This window comes from Entelurus aequoreus, linkage group LG27, assembly GCF_033978785.1.
Source record: "Entelurus aequoreus isolate RoL-2023_Sb linkage group LG27, RoL_Eaeq_v1.1, whole genome shotgun sequence".
Classification (NCBI taxonomy): Eukaryota; Metazoa; Chordata; class Actinopteri; order Syngnathiformes; family Syngnathidae; genus Entelurus; species Entelurus aequoreus.
In genome coordinates this window covers 16,984,666-17,002,120 of record NC_084757.1, presented here as the reverse complement: position 1 = coordinate 17,002,120, position 17,455 = coordinate 16,984,666, and the positions used below count along the sequence as shown (strand labels likewise).

Sequence of the window (17,455 nt, the reverse complement as noted above, 5' to 3'; positions counted from 1 at the left end):
ATTTGCTTTTTCAATGTGTATTTTACCTCTGTTTTAAATGTTATTTTTTTTTGTCTGTCCTTTGCCTGTATTTCTTTGTGGTGTACAGCCCTTTGTTCTTCAACTGTGGTTGTTTTTAAAGGGCTTTATAAATAAAGTTGGTATGGTATGGTATGGTATGAACAAATCCCAGCTAAGAAAACATTGGTGAATACAAAAATCTCCTTAAAAACTTCGTAAGTGGGCCTAAGAACAACATTTGTTCTTAAAAACGGTTGCTAAATGTGGCCCACAGTCTGTAACCTAAGTCAGTGTTTTGAGCCCAGGCACATTTTTTGCGTTGAAAAAATCCGGAGGCACACCACCAGCAGAAATCATCATATTTTAGTGGCTTTTTCTCTTTTTTTGGTATTTTCCTGTAGCAGTTTCATGTCTTCCTTTGAGCGATATTTCCCGCATCTACTTTGTTTTAGCAATCAAGGATATTTCAGTTGTTTTTATCCTTCTTTGTGGGGACATTGTTGATTGTCATGTCATGTTCGGATGTATTGGTTGATTGATTGAGACTTTTATTAGTAGGTTGCACAGTGAAGTACATATTCCGTACAATTGACCACTAAATGGTAACACCTGAATAAGTTTTTCAACTTGTTTGAATCGGGGTCCACTTAAATTGATTCATGATACAGATATATACTATCAGATATATACTATCATCATAATACAGTCATCACACAAGATAATCATCAGGGTATATACATTGAATTATTTACATTATTTACAATCCGGGGTGTGGGATGTGGAGGGAGGGTGGGGGGGTTAGGTTTGGTTGTTATCATCACTTCAGTCATCAACAATTGAGAACAGAGAAATGGACATTGAAACAGTTTAGGTCTGACTTGGTAGGATATGTACAGCAAGTAGTGGACATAGAGAGAGAGAGAGAGAGAGAGAGAGAGAGAGAGAGAGAGAGAGAGAGAGAGAGAGAGAGAGAGAGAGAGAGAGAGAGAGAGAGAGAGATCAGAAGGGATAAGAAAAAGTATCTACATTTGATTATTTACATTTGATTATTAGCAATCCGGGGAGGGTGTTAGTTTAGTGTTGTAGCTGCCTGCAGGTGTACTTTTAGTGCGGTTTTGAAGGAGGATAGAGATGCCCTTTCTTTTACACCTGTTGGGAGTGCATTCCATATTGATGTGGCATAGAAGGAGAATGAGTTAAGACCTTTGTTAGATCGGAATCTGGGTTTAACGTGGTTAGTGGAGCTCCCCCTGGTGTTGTGGTTATGGCGGTCATTTACGTTAAGGAAGTAGTTTGACATGTACTTCGGTATCAGAGAGGTGTAGCGGATTTTATAGACTAGGCTCAGTGCAAGTTGTTTTACTCTGTTGTACTTTGTGGACGTCGCCTTTGCTCCACAATAAGTCTTTGCTGTCATCCAGCATTCTGTTTTTGTTTACGTTGTAGCCGGTTCAGTTATAGTTTCGTTCTGCATAGCCTTCCCTAAGCTTCAATGCCTTTTCTTAGGGGCACTCACCTTTTGTTTATTTTTGGTTTAAGCATTAGACACCTTTTTACCTGCACGCTGCCTCCCGCTGTTTCCGACATCTACAAAGCAATTAGCTACCGGCTGCCACCTACTGATTTGGAAGAGTATTACACGGTTACTCTGCCGAGCTCTAGACAGCACCTACCACTCAACAACAACACATTGTTTGCAGACTATAATTACTGGTTTGCAAAAAATATTTTTAACCCAACTAGGTGAAATTAGATAATCTCCCACGGCACACCAGACTGTATCTCATACCCACGATTCGATTCAATATCGATTCTTGGGGTCACGATTAGATTATAAATTGATTTTTTTCGATTCAACGCGATTCTCTTTTCAAAAACGATATTTTTCCGATTCAAAACGATTCTCTATTCATTCAATATATAGGATTTCAGCAGGATCTACTCCAGTCTGCTGACATGCAAGCAGTTGTCAAGCTTATGAGATGCGATGCAAGTGTAAGCCACTGTGACACTATTGTTCATTTTTATTTTTATTTTTATTATAAATGTCTAATGATATTGTCAATGAGGGATTTTTAATCACTGCTATGTTGAAATTGTAACTAATATTGATACTGTTGTTGATAATCATTTTTGTTTCACTACTTTTGGATTGTTCTGTGTCGTGTTTGTGTGTCCTCTCAATTGCTCTGTTTATTGCTATACTGAGTGTTGCTGGGTCAGGTTTGGTTTTGGAATTGGATTGCATTGTTGTGGTATTGCTGTGTATTGTTTTGTTGGATTGATTAATAAAACTTTTTTTTTTAAATACAATTAAAACATTTAAAAAAATAAAATCGATTTTTGAAAAATGAGAATCGATACTGAATCGTACAACGTGAGAATGGCGATTTGAATTCGTATCGATTTTTCCCCACACCCCTACTTAGTACTCACCCTGTAAATACACACTCCAGTACAGTAGGTGGCGGTATGCACCTATAACGTTGGTTACGACCCGCCATTACATGTAGAAGAAGAAAAGAAGACAGCCAGTGAAAAACAAACGAAAGTTCCGTAGAAATGGCGTAATCAGTCTGCTGTTTTGCCGAGTTTGTGCTTCAATTTTCACGACCGATATTTTCATTACCGACATAATAGAGTGATAGTTAATATCGTGTTAGTGCTGAAGAAGAACTGTGGACTTCGGAACCCTCTTTTTAATTAGCTTAGCTCGTTAGCGTCGAGGTTAGCAACGCTAAGCTAAGCAAGAAGCTAACATGTTTAAAGTCCAAATGCTGAGAGCGCTGATGGAGCAGCGGCTCCATGATGCCGTTGAAGAAATATTTGGCCTCTTCGAAAGGACCATAGAAGAGTACGAGGAGGAGCTTTCTCGAACAAAGGTGGAGAACAAGCGACATCGCGAACTGCTGGACAATGTCCTCAAACCGCGTGCTTGGTCACGCAAAGCAGGTTGGTTTCATTTATTTTTCCACATATATTATATAACTAACCAATGAACGTTAGACCCATGTTTCGCCCACTTTTCTGGAACGAGTTATTGCTCACTTTGATAATTATTGGGTAATTTGGTAAAATACTCAAGACAGGATGATGACAAATAGGGGACTTTTTCATCAACATTTTGGGGACTTTACTGACTACAACTTTTTGCTTTTTTTAACCTCTTAAGGCCCAAGCTTTTTGTTTACATGCCTTTTATATTTCTCTTTGCTATTTGGGCTTATTGGACCCTAATTAGAATAAAAACTAAGAATCCTCGTTTGATATGATGTACTTAGTCCATAAGTAACAAACGTGTACTTCATGTTTGGTGACATGCTAATTCTTATTTTTACACTTTTTTTTCCCTCCAAATTCCATTTTATGTTATACTCTTCTGACACCACGAGATGGCAGTATAAGTGTCCACATAAGCGGCCATAAGACCCCAATTCAGTAGTGTACGCAATTTTGGAAATAAGAGCTAAAAGGTGCTGTCCACGCCTGTGGCCACTAAGCCTTTAGAGCAGTGGTTCTTAACCTGGGTTCGATTGAACCATAGGGGTTCGGTGAGTCAGGCTGAGGGGTTCGGCGGAGGTCAAGACACACCCGACTCATCGTGTAAATAAAAACTTCTCCCTATCGGCGTATTACGGATACGGCAACAGCAGAAGTCACACTGATTTGCAGGTGTGTAATTTGTTGTGAGTTTATGCACTGTGTTGGTTTTGTTCTTTGAACAAGGTGATGTTCACACTTTAGTATGGGGAACATATTCACCATTAATTAGTTGCTTATTAACATGCGAATTAGTAACATATTGGATCTTAACTAGTCATTATTAAGTACTTATTAATGCCTTATTCGGCATGGCCTTATTATAACCCTGACCCTCTAACCCTGGCCCTAACCAAATAACTCTAAATTTAGTATTTGTTACTTAGAATATGTTCCCCTAGTGTCCAAAAAACTCTAAATTAAGTCTTTGTTACGTAGAATATGTTCCCCATACCAAAGTGTTACCAAAAACATATAACTTTGTCTTGAATTTGAAACATTTCTTATTTTTTATTTTTCACTAAAGAAGGGTTCCGTGAATGCACACATGAAACTGGTGGGGTTCGGTACCTCCAACAAGGTTAAGAACCACTGCTTTAGAGGTTTTTAAGGTGATTACATGGTAATCAGTGTGTTTTTTTTCCTGAAAATATATTGATTCAAATTGTTTTGATGCTGTATTTCTGCATTGTTGCCATGTAGATAAAGATTAATGTACCAATGATTGTCACACACACACTAGATGTGGTGAAATTTGTACAGGGTATCCTTGGGGTCTTAAAAAGTTTTAAAAAGTCTTAAATCCAATCATTTGAATTTAAGGCCTTAAAATGTCTACAATTTTCCTAAAATCTCATAAATGGTCTTAAATACGATTTTGAAAGGTCTTAAAAATCGATTGACGTTATCCATCCATCGATCTTCAACCGCTTATCCGGAATCGGGTCTTTAATATTTATTGGGTAATTTGGTCAAATACTCAAGACAGGATGATGACTAATAGGGGACTTTTCTATCAACATTTCCAGGAACTTTACTGACGACAACTTTTCTCTTTTTTTTAAGGGTCCATGGTAATCAGTGTGTTTTTTGTCTTGTCGTCTGTAAAGTACCTGAAAATATATTTATTTGAATTGGTTTGATGGTCTTTCTACATTGTTGCCATGTAGATAAACAGGGTATCCGCAGGGTCTTAAAGGCCTACTGAAATGAATTTTTTTTATTTAAACGGGGATAGCAGATCTATTCTATGTGTCATACTTGATCATTTCGCGATATTGCCATATTTTTGCTTGAAAGGATTTAGTATAGAACAACGACGATAAAGATTGCAACTTTTGGTATCTGATAAAAAAAAGGCTTGCCCCTACCGGAAGTAGCGTGACGTAGTCAGTTGAACATATACGCAAAGTTCCCTATTGTTTACAATGATGGCCGCATGAAGTGAGAGAGATTCGGACCGAGAAAGCGACAATTTCCCCATTAATTTGAGCGAGGATGAAAGATTTGTGGATGAGTAAAGTGCAAGTGAAGGACTAGTGGGGAGTTGAAGCTATTCAGATAGGGAAGATGCTGTGAGAGCCGGGGGTGACCTGATATTCAGCTGGGAATGACTACAACAGTAAATAAACACAAGACATATATATACTCTATTAGCCACAACACAACCAGGCTTATATTTAATATGCCACAAATTAATCCTGCATAAAAACACCTGCGTGTTTGTTATGCTAGCTCCTAGCTCCTCTGCTAGCTCCTAGCTCCATAGAACACGCCAATACAATTCAAACACCTGATCAACACACACAATCACTCAGCCCAAAAGACCGTTTACCTAACCCAAGGTTCATAAAGCTTATATATTTTTAAAAAGTTACGTACGTGACGCGCACATACGGTCAAGTTATCGAATGTTTAGCAGCCAAGGCTGCATACTCACGGTACCTGATATTCAGCTGGGAATGACTACAACAGTAAATAAACACAAGACATATATATACTCTATTAGCCACAACACAACCAGGCTTATATTTAATATGCCACAAATTAATCCTGCATAATAACACCTGCGTGTTTGTTATGCTAGCTCCTAGCTCCTCTGCTAGCTCCTAGCTCCATAGAACACGCCAATACAATTCAAACACCTGATCAACACACACAATCACTCAGCCCAAAAGACCGTTCACCTAACCCAAGGTTCATAAAGCTTATATATTTTTAAAAAGTTACGTACGTGACGCGCACGTACGGTACGGTACGTGTTATGCTAGCTCCTAGCTCCTCTGCTAGCTCCTAGCTCCATAGAACACGCCAATACAATTCAAACACATGATCAACACACACAATCACTCAGCCCAAAAGACCGTTCACCTAACCCAAGGTTCATAAAGCTTATATATTTTAAAAAAGTTACGTACATACGCAAAAAAAAGCCAAAGCTGCATACTCACAGTAGCACGTCTGCGTCTTTGTCATCCAAATCAAAGTAATCCTGGTAAGAGTCTGTGTTGTCCCAGTTCTCTACAGGCGTCTGTGTATCCAAATCAAAAGTCCTCCTGGTTAGAGTCTCTGTTATCCGAGTTCTTCCATCTTGACTGCATCTTTCGGGAATGTAAACAAAGAAGCGCCGGCTGTGTACTGTTGTGGCTGACTACGTTCGAAAAATACGTCCATTTCGCACCGACAACTTTCTTCTTTGCTTGCTTGGCTTCCTTCTCCATAATGCAATGAACATGATTGAAACAGATTCACGAACACAGATGTCCAGAATACTGTGGAATTATGAAATGAAAACAGAGCTTTTTCGTATCGGCTTCAATGTGGAAGGCATACCCGTGTTCGCCGGGCTACGTCACACGCATACGTCATCCTCAGAGGCGTTTCGAACCGGAAGTTTAGCGGCAAATTTAAAATGTCACTTTATAAGTTAACCCAGCCGTATTGGCATGTGTTATAATGTTAAGATTTCATCATTGATATATAAACTATCAGACTGCGTGGTCGGTAGTAGTGGGTTTCAGTAGGCCTTTAACCCTTGTGTGGTGTTCGGGTCTGTGGGACCCGTTTTCATTTTTAATTAAAATACGGTAACTAGGGGTGCAACGATTTGTCAACAAACATTGATTAAACATTTTGTGTCCGACAACTTTATTTGTCGACAATAGTCATAACGTCATCACTCAGGTTTTTCTGCAGGGACGCGAGTCAGCATCGCCACTTTTCACAATATCGTGGGTGAAAATATGTAAAGTGAACATTTCCTCTTATTCTTGTTAAAAACATGAACACTTTGCTCATTTTGCATAAATGGTCTTGTTATTATGACACTACATCTATGATACGGGAGCATTTAAAGCAGGGGAATGTCAGACATCTGGATGAAATGTTCCTGTTTATTTATGGTGAGTGCTCTTGATAGTTTGAATATTATATTGATACTTTTGCACTATTTCCTTATTCTCTTTTTTTTTTACATACAATTGCCTGATCAGTTGAGTAACATGTTTAGTCTTGCCCTGCAGTGAAAATGATACTTAAAATTGGGGCTGGTCGATAAGGAAAAAAAATTATCACGGTTACATTTTTCATATCATCTGATCTCATTTATCATGATTTTTAACATGCCAGTTTTAAAGCATCTGTATTAAAAACTAAATAAACTAGAGATTAATTTAGTTTTGATTAATATTCAAAGTAAATAACAGAGCAAATTAAATTAGATGTACATGGAAAAAAAATCACCCAACAGTAGAAAAATATAACATGACACAGTGTACTAACTATTTTACAGCTGTCAACACCAATCAAACTTTACTAATATAAAAAGTATCAGCACTGAATACGCTGATCAAATAACACTCCTTATGGTCAATATTTTAAACAATAAATCCAACATTATATTAACAAATAAAATATACATATACCTGTGTATATAAGAATAATTTTCACGCGAAGGTGGAACAAATGTTGAAAAATAAAACAAAACACTGCATGGTGTATAGTTCTGAGGATTTTTAGAGGTGTACAAGATACAAAATAAACAAACGGATAATGACACCCCTTGAAATGAAAACCTTATTGTGAAATTATAATGCTACATATCTTGTTAAAGTCATTGCTACTTTCAAATGTATATCATCTTTAATGACAATACAGATGAGCTAGTTTGGGATATTACACTACTAGGGGTGTGACGATTCGTTTTAACGATTAGACTCTCTCTTAGAATTTGTGGTTGCTGATATGATTCAGGAACACATGACACAAGAAACATTGCAGTTCTCTGGGCTTATAAAGTGGCCTTAACTTCAAAGTTAGATATTCCACATTTTTAGAACATGAATTTGAAAAAATCTTATTGTCATTGCATCATGCTTCTTTAACGAGGGCAGCTGTTCTTCCTCCTGGAGTCTTGCCGTTGAAGTTTATCTATCATATTTTCCAGAGACTGAACATTTGCCCGTATTCTAAATGGAAAAGTTAGCCTTCCTTTGCTAATCATGAGTCTGTGGTCAGCTCCTCCCTGTATGCTGCACTTTTGGTTTCAGCTTGTAGTCTGTTGGCCTGGTATGCAGCGGTCCAAGCGTCTGTTGTCTTAGCATACTAGTTGAGAGAAGGACTTCAGCATAGCTGGGTCAAAAAGTACAAAACAGGTGCGCTATTAAGCTTGCCCGATCATAAAAACGTATTCAGAGTAGGGCTGGACAATTATGGCAAAAATAATAATCACAATTATTTTTGATTGATATTGTAATTGCGATTATTAGCACGGTTATTCATTAATTTGCAAACTTGAGTAGTTATTGTACCACTAAAGCTCAACTTTAAAGGGGAACTGTACTTTTTTTTAGAATTTTGCCTATCGTTCACAATCATTATGAGAGACCACAACACAGGTTGTTTTTGTTTTTTAAGATTTTAAAGGTGATTTTTTTTTTTAAAACACTTGAAAGATGCGCCGAATGGGAGTCACAATTTTAACTTTCAAAGCCCTCTAAACGTCTCTGCGCTGCTGACTTGTCTCCATTCCAAATGATCCCCTGGCGCATCCGGAAGCGACTGTCAGAAAGCGGCTTGAAGATGATCTGTGAAACATAATCTATGCAACATTTTGACCAAAGAACCACCATTACATGTTATGTAGACCACAAGGAAGTGTTTTCAATTTAGAAAAAAATAATAATGAAATGACTCCTTTAATGCGCCCTATAATCCGGTGTGCCTTTAAATGAAAAAAGATAGAAAATAAACCATTCATCTGCAGTGGGCCTTATAATCCGATCCGCCCATGGTCCGGAAAATACGGTAGTTACATAGTTTAAAGACAGCCTGACGGTCTAGCCTAAATCGTTGTCTGTTAGTCCCACGATGTCCAAACGCGGACGATATGCACAGTTGCCTTTCGCCGTGGTCGCTGTTCCCGTCTTTGTTCATTTAAGGCATGGGTGTCAAACTCTGGCCCGCAATATCAAATTAACATTAGAGCTGGCAATATCAAATTAACATTAGAGCTGGCCCGTCGGTATTATACAGCGGCAATGCCGCTGTAACACCGCATTCACCGCTAATACTCATATTTGCCAACCCTCCCGATTTTCAGTGCCCCTCTCGAAAGTCTTCCGGGGCAACCATTCTCCCGAATTTCTCCCGATTTCCACCCGGACAACAAAATTGGGGGCGTGCCTTAAAGGCACTGCCTTTAGCGTCCTCTACAACCTGCCGTCACGTCTGCTTTTCCTCCATACAAACAGCGTGCCGGCCCCCGTCACATGATATATGCGGCTTCTACACACACATAAGTGAATGCAAGGCATACTTGATCAACAGCCATACAGGTCACACTGAGGGTGGCCGCATAAACAACTTTAACACTGTTACAAACATGCGCCACACTGTGAACCCACACCAAACAAGAATGACAAACACATTTCGGGAGAACATCCGCACCGTAACACAACATAAATACAACAGAACAAATACCCAGAACCCCTTGCAGCACTAACTCTTCCGGGACGCTACAATATACACCCCCCCCACCCCCCACCCCCCGCGCTACCACCAAATCCCGCCCCGCCCACCTGAGCCCCGACATTAATGAACTAGCATCCCAGAAAAGATGCCAGGTATCTGGCTTGGGCACATCAGATTAGATCAGTGTGTTGCAAACTGAGCAGTAAAAAGGCCTGAATGGTTGATTTATTCATTGTTATTTTATTTTCAAATGTATTAGCCTGTGGAAAAAGTTAATGTTGATATTTACCTCAGAAGGCTGCAAATAGAAAAGAGGCATTCAATTTTTTATTTAAATTGTATTTAATATACCACTGATGTTTTTCTTTTGTTTTTTGAAAGTTGATTTTGCACTATTAAGTTATATAAGCGTTGCTTGTTCCATATTCAGTGTTAAAGCAAATCAGTGTAGCAAACTGAGAAATAATTAACGTTTTATTCATGCACTTTCTCTTGCTACTTTAAGGTTTGAATGTTTGATTCATTCATTATTGTTATTTTATTTTCAAATGTATTATTAGCCGGTGGAAAAAGTTTATTTTGATATTTACCTCAGAAGGCTGCAAATAGAATAGAGGCATTCCATTTTTATTTAAATTTTATTTGATATGCTATTGATATTTTTGAATTATTATTATTATTATTATTTGAAACTCGATTTTGCATGTCACTTTAAAGTTATATAAGCCTTGCTTGTTCAATATTCAATGCAAAACTTGTTTGGGTCCCTATTAAAAGGTTAATTTGTTCAACCTTGGCCCGCGGCTTTGTTCAGTTTTAAATTTTGGCCCACTCTGTATTTGAGTTTGACACCCCTGATTTAAGGGGTACAACTTTTAATATATATATTTTTTTTAAACTTTAAATGTTTTATTTCTGTCTCTTGTATTCCTGCAGATGTCCAGCAGGTGTCAACAGGCAGTCAAGAAGAGGTTCCCCTTAAGCAGCAGGAATGGAGCTCTAGTGTGGGGCAGGAGGAGCCAGAGCCCCCGCACATCAAGGAGGAAGAGGAGGAATCGTGGGAGCAGCTTGAAGGACTGGATGAGGCTAACATCACCAAGTTCCCATTGATTGATGTCCCTGTGAAGAGTGAGGACTATAAAGACAAGGCTCAGTCCTCACAGCTTCATCCCTGTCAAAGTGAGGAGAACAGAGGGGTGGAGCCTCTAACTCAACACATGACCACAGGAGAGGGTGCAGAGCACTGTGAAGGATCAGAGGGAGACCTTTTTGCTCCACTGTCAGACATGGACGACATGATGTCACACTCTCCTGGGAGCGATCACAGCGACGCTGCCAAAGAACCTTTGGAGACACATAAGGACGCTAAAGGTGACATGAGACATTACACCGACAACAAACACTTTGACTGCGCTGAATGTGGGAAATCATTTAACCAGAAGTGTAATTTGACGTTACATATGAGGACACACACCGGGGAGAGACCGTTTTCTTGCAATTTTTGCGGTAAAAGATTCTCCCTAAAGCATCATGTGAAAAGACACATGAGAATACATACAGGTGAGAAACCTTTTCCCTGTTCAATTTGTGCCAAAAGATTCAGAGAAAAGTATGACTTGAACGTGCACATGAGAACACACGCTGGAAAGAGACGTTTTACCTTGTCCGCTCAACTCGACACATGAAGCTGATGGAGAGCTTGGTGGAGGATCTCTAGCCATTGTGAAACAGCTCTTGACAGTTGGAGTAGAATCAGAACTACAGGTGCATCTTAACAAATTAGAATATATTGCAAAAGTGGTTTATTTCAGGAGATCAGTTCACAAAGACAAAAGGCTCATACAGTTTAGTAGAGGAGTAGAAATCCTTGCAATATCTACCTATAGTTGGCCATGGGAGATCTCACATTGGCAAACTAGTTCAATCATAGGCCTGTGCGATTTATCGATTTTATCGATAATTTCAAGTTTTTTGTTACAAAAAAATTTGTTTTTTTCTGCTTTTGCTGCGGCATACCATTTGCTCCTAGGAGCTTCCGTAGCGTCCACCCTCCTCCTCCTTTCCTTAGTGTGGATTCACACACATGGCTAATCTTAAAGCGAACAAGAGCTAGACTTTTTTTCTAAAGAAAAAAACATGTTGTTTATATTTGCAGCAACATGGGTGAATGACTGCACGTCACAAAAGTTTGTTTGAAAAAGGCAGCAGCACAACAAACTTATTGCAGCATCTCAAACCGAAGCCTCCAACCAAGTGCAGGAAATGCAGTTGTGTACGAGGCATATAAGACCGCAACAACAACATCAACAACAACAAACAAACTCCCGCTAAAAAGCAGCGTATTGTGGTGGAACCATTTGCACAAGGTACCATGTATGATGAGAAAGAAGCCCACCACCAAGATGTGGCGCACGTACAATGAAAAAGCCTTTGTTTATCCACTTACTGAAACTATAGTCCTCAATGTTTTACTGGATTATTTGCATACAATCTATAATACTATATTTTAATTACAGAATTGTATTCGAGACCGAAGTTTGTAGTTTGTTCTTTATTAATCTCAATGTCGGAGATTATTAATTACAATGCTACATTTTTGTTAACAGAATTTTTTGTTTATTTGTATTTTTTTAAATAAGTTTTGCCTCCCAGAGCAAACTCTTAATTTAGTTCTTTAAAAATGATTGCATAAAAATTACAATTTCAATGTGGTTTATAAAAAACAACAATAATCGAATTCGAATTTTGCCAAGAGTAAGATGCAGTGTCATTTCAAACTACTAGTTTTTGATCAAATAAAAGAAAAACTTGTTTTTGAATGATGTCTGTCTTTTGTATTTGTTGGTATATTTAAAAAAACAAGGTATAAAATTCAAATCTGAGATTTTGTTTTTAGGCCTACCGGTCAACAAAGACAAACTGCAAAGACAAGATATTTAATGTTCGAATTGAGAAACTAATTTTTTTTTTGCAAATAATCATTAACTTAGAATTTAATGGCAATAACACATTGCAAAAAAAGTTGGCAAATGGCCTTTCCTTTAAACAACACTCAGTAAACGTTTGGAAACTGAGGAGACCAATTTTTGAAGCTTTTCTTCAAAACCTGTATGTACCTTTCAGCATTAATGGTGCCTTCACATATGTGTAAGTTACCCATGCCTTGGGCACTAATACACCCCCATACCATCACAGATCCTGGCTTTTGAACTTTGCGCCTATAACAATCCGGATGGTTCTTTTCCTTTTTGTTCCGGAGGACACAACGTCCACAGTTTCCAAAAACAATTAGAAATATGGACTCGTCAGACCATAGAACACTTTTACACTTTGCATCAGTCCATCTTAGATGAACTCGGGCCCAGCAAAGCTGGGTGTTGTTGATAAATGGCTTTCACCTTGAATAGTAGAGTTTTAACTTGCCGTTACAGGTGTAGCGACAAACTGTAGTTACTGACAGTGGTTTTCTGAGGTTTTCTTGTAAAAGCTGTCGCTTTTTGATGCAGTACCGCCTGAGGGATTGAAGGTCCGTAATATCATCGCTTACGTGCAGTGATTTCTCCAGATCCTCTGAACCTTTTGATGATATGACGGACCTTAGATGGTGAAATCCCTAAATTCCTTGCAATAGCTCGTTGAGAAATGTTGTTCTTAAACTGTTGGACATTTTGCACACGCATTTGTTCACAAAGTGGTGACTCTCACCCCATCCTTGTTTGTGAATGACTGAGCATTTCATGGAAGCTGCTTTTATACCCAATCATGGCACCCACCTGTTCCCAATTAGCCTGTTCACCTGTGGGATGTTCCAAATAAGTGTTTGATGAGCATTCCTCAACTTTCTCAGTCTTTTTTGGCACTTGTGCCAGCTTTTTTGAAACATGTTACAGGCATCAAATTCCAAATGAACTAATATTTGCAAAAAAATAAAGTTTTCCAGTTCGAACGTTAAATATCTTGTCTTTGCAGTCTATTCAATTGAATATAGTTTGAAAAGGATTTGCAAATCATTGTATTCTGTTTTTATTTACGATTTACACAACGTGCCAACTTCACTGGTTTTGGGGTTTGCGCATAAGTTAATAATGCATGCAACCAGGCCAAAGTCCGAATGAGTTGTTGGAAGGTTTTCTTGTTCTGGGTCTGCCAATGACATGTTGTGTGTGATGTCTTTGCCGTCCCCGATACTGGAATGAGGTGTCCTGCTTATCTCAAATGTCAGTTTTATTCACCAGGTTTGCTTTCTTTATTGTCCTGTAGACGACCAGAAGGGGTCAGGGAAGAGTCAAGAAGAGCAGAAGGAGTGGCTCTCCAGCGTGGAACAGGATCAGTCAGAGGCCCCAGGCATTAAAGAGGAAGAGGACATGCAACACCTGGCAACAGAATCTGACAGAGCGTATTTTGGACAAAACATCCAATCAGAGCCAGATAGCGTCTGCGCTCCGCTGTCCGATATGGACGACACGTCAGAAGGGATGGAGGCGGCTGACATTACCGATTTCCTATTGACTTATGTCCCTGTGAAAAGTGAGGACGCGGAAGACGACGCTCAGTCCTCACAACTGCATTATTGTGGAAGTGAGGAAAACAGGGAGGCGGAGCCTCTGACGCAACACATGACGGCAGAAGACGATGGAGAGCACTGTGGAGGATCACACACAGACATATTGGACGACATGGCCGACTTTTCTGACACCAATCCCAATGATGACGCCAACAAACTTTTGGAGAGTAATACGGACGCTGATATGAGACATCACATCGACAACAAACACTTTACCTGCTTTGAATGTGGGAAATCGTACGTCAACAGGGCAGGATTGAAAAGACACATGACGATACACACGGGAGAAAAACCTTTTGCTTGCTCGGTTTGTGGTAGAAGTTTCCACTTGCAGGAATACTTGACCAGACACATTAGAACGCATACAGAGGAGAAACACCTCCCCTGTTCAGTCTGCGCTAAAGGATTCAAGTCCAAGAATGACATGATAAAGCACATAAGAACGCACGCACTTGAGAAATCTTTGCCCGGCTCGGATCAAACGGGGCAAAAACACACCTCAGAAAAACCTCTCACCGCCGTGCCGACAGAAGACGATGGAAAGCACCGCGGAGAATCGCCAACGGACATCAACGTTGCCTTACAGTCGGATACGAAGGGAACGACGTCACATTCTTCTGAGACCAATCACAGCGACGAAATCCAAGAAGTTTCGGAGAGTAATAAGACTAAAGGTGATAAGGTGCGTTGCAGGAAGCGCAAATACATTCCATGCTCCGAATGCGGGAAGGCATTTGTCAGCAGTAATTTGATACTACACATGCGAACGCACACCGGAGAGAAACCTTTCCCCTGCTCAGTTTGCGGGAAAAGATTCTCCTTGAAGCATCACATGACGAGACACATGCGCATTCATTCGGGGGAGAAACCTTTTTCTTGCTGGTTTTGCAGCAAAAGTTTCCGATTAAAGTACCAAGTGAGCAACCATATGCGCATACATTTGGCCGTCAGATAGATTTTTGAAGAAACACTCCGGAGAAACTGTCCTGTTGCAGTTTGTGTAATACAAGCGTCACCTTCAAGAACCGGGCCAGGAAACCACTAACCAAATGTTAATGAGTATGCTTCACTATTTAATCACTTTCAAAGTTGTGCATTGTGAATCAAGTTGCCGTTCTTAATAATGTTAGAGCTTTCTGTGTGCTCACCGGCTGTGTATAGAGCATAGTATACCCAGCGAGGGTGTTGGATGTCCCAAAAAACTTAATACAGTTAAAATATAAAACATAGTTTTATTTTGTATGAGGAGGAAAAATAGCACTGTTAAAAAATATGTCTTGTGCAATTGAATTTTGAATTGGGGATGTAGGGTGGTCAACAGGATGAATTTTGGCCCATTCAACACCATCCTGAAGTTTAAATGGCTCAAAATGTATATACAAAACAACAAGCTTTGGTATTACTTTACAAATGTTATTTTTGAAAAAGTTAGTGGCATTGAATTCTCATTAAAACGCGATTATGATCCTGCTAAACTTCCACTTACATTATCTCAATTGCACTAACAAACTTTACGTTCCTGATTAATTTGCAAAAACACAACTTCTCACTCCATGTGCTGTCATCTGGAACAACACTTTTGTTCAATTCAAAACTGGGTTGGAAATGATGTTTTGCTATTTTCACAGCTCCTTAGTTCAAACAGTAATATCTACATTTATACTCATATTTAGCAAAAACCTACCTTTCTAATACCAGAAAAATATGTCCTCATGATTAAAAACTAACACTAATAAACCTTTGTCAAGAGCGTGATCAAACAAAGCCTAGACCTTCGTCATTCGATTAATGGTATGGATCTAATAGACAAAAAGTGAAATAATCTCCAGGAAGTTTGTCAGACCAAAACTTTCAATGTCGGTCAGTACAAATTGAAGAAAATATTTAATGGCGTTGATTGGAAATAAAAAAATATACTGTGTTCCATTTTTCAAAATGAACAAACTATTAGAATAACCATGTTTTCCAGTATATCTTAACATTAATTTTTGTTGTCTATTTTTTGTATTTATTTTTTATTTTTTTAAGTTTTTGCAAAACACTATTCTGTTATCTATGTATCATAACATAAATATGAAAGAAAAGGAATCTGCCATATTTGAGAAACTAATACAGTGGTACCTCAACTTCAGAGTGTTTTGAGATAATAGCGGTCTCTCAGCTAAATGTTATGCTTGTAATACAAGCAACAACGCCATTAGGTGGCATGACAAATGCCTCAAATAACCCCGTAAGATCCACTCAAAACATCCGGTCTTGCTCACGAGCAATAGCTTATAGCTAGAGATCGACATAATGTCCGTTGAGTTAAAAAAAAGTAATCATCCAAAAACATGACTGAGTGTGTTGCCTTCTTGGCAAAATGTATTGAGTGAACGCTAAAGCAGAATGAGTCTAATGCCAGCCAAGAATGTTCAAATAATATCCAAATGGTGTACATTTATCCATGAAAATATGAAATAGCTGCTGGTGGGGTGTTTGACAGAGAAGCAGCTCGAAGGAGATATTGTAAAAGTCTACTCGCTAAGGTGACTGTTGTACATTATTGTTACATTACTTAATAATAAAACTACTGTATTTGTTAGTAGTACATGTTGTAACTTCTGTTGTGAAGTACACTGTTAGTACATGTTGTAACTTCTGTTGTGAAGTATACTGTTAGTTGGAGCTTCCCTTGAGAAGTATACTGTTTAACAGCTCATTTAAGTTGCATGTTTACATGATTGTAGATGCTATGTTCATGTGTATTCATGTGTGGACAATAAGACCAGATGGCAAAGGTATTAGGTATTGTTTTGGGCCAAAAGAACTCCACTTCCCGCGGGAAGTTAAGGTAAGAAGAGCGCTGATATTGTTCATATGTAACCACATCTCATAAAGAACTTATAAACAACTTGTCAATCGTCATTCTGTCTCTTCCTTGCAGTGTGATCATGTGTAGAATTACTAGAGCAGTGTTTTTCAACCCTAGTGTGCTGTGAGAGTACAGTCTGGTATGCCATGGGAGATTATGTAATTTCACCTAATTGGGTTAAAAATATTTTTTGCAAACCAGTAATTATAATCTGCAAATGTGCCGTTGAGTGTCTGTACTGTCTAGAGCTCGGCAGAGTAACCGTGTAATACTCTACCATATCAGTATGTGGCAGCAGGTAGCTTTGCTGCTTTGTAGATGTCGGGAACGACGACGATTGTTTGCAGGTAAAAAGGTATCTAATGCTTAAACCAAAAATAAACAAAAGATGAGGGCCGCTAAGAAAAGGCACTGAAGCAAAACAAAGCTAAAACTGCACTGGCTGCAAAGTACACAAAAACAGAATGCTGGACGACAGCAAAGACTTGCAGCGTGTGGAGCAGACGGCGTCTACAAAGTACATCCGT

General features: G+C 38.9%; 1 protein-coding gene across 1 annotated transcript; it reads left to right on the top strand.

Annotated features, from left to right (window-relative positions):
- The first annotated feature begins 2,499 nt into the window (after window positions 1-2,499).
- On the top strand, window positions 2,500-16,938 carry LOC133644238 (zinc finger protein 260-like). The gene is made up of 3 exons (XM_062038592.1): window positions 2,500-2,952; window positions 10,447-11,070; window positions 13,771-16,938. The coding sequence occupies exons 1-3, from the start codon at window positions 2,760-2,762 to the stop codon at window positions 15,027-15,029; spliced, it is 2,076 nt and encodes a 691-aa protein (XP_061894576.1). The 5' UTR covers window positions 2,500-2,759; the 3' UTR covers window positions 15,030-16,938.
- Window positions 16,939-17,455: the final 517 nt, after the last annotated feature.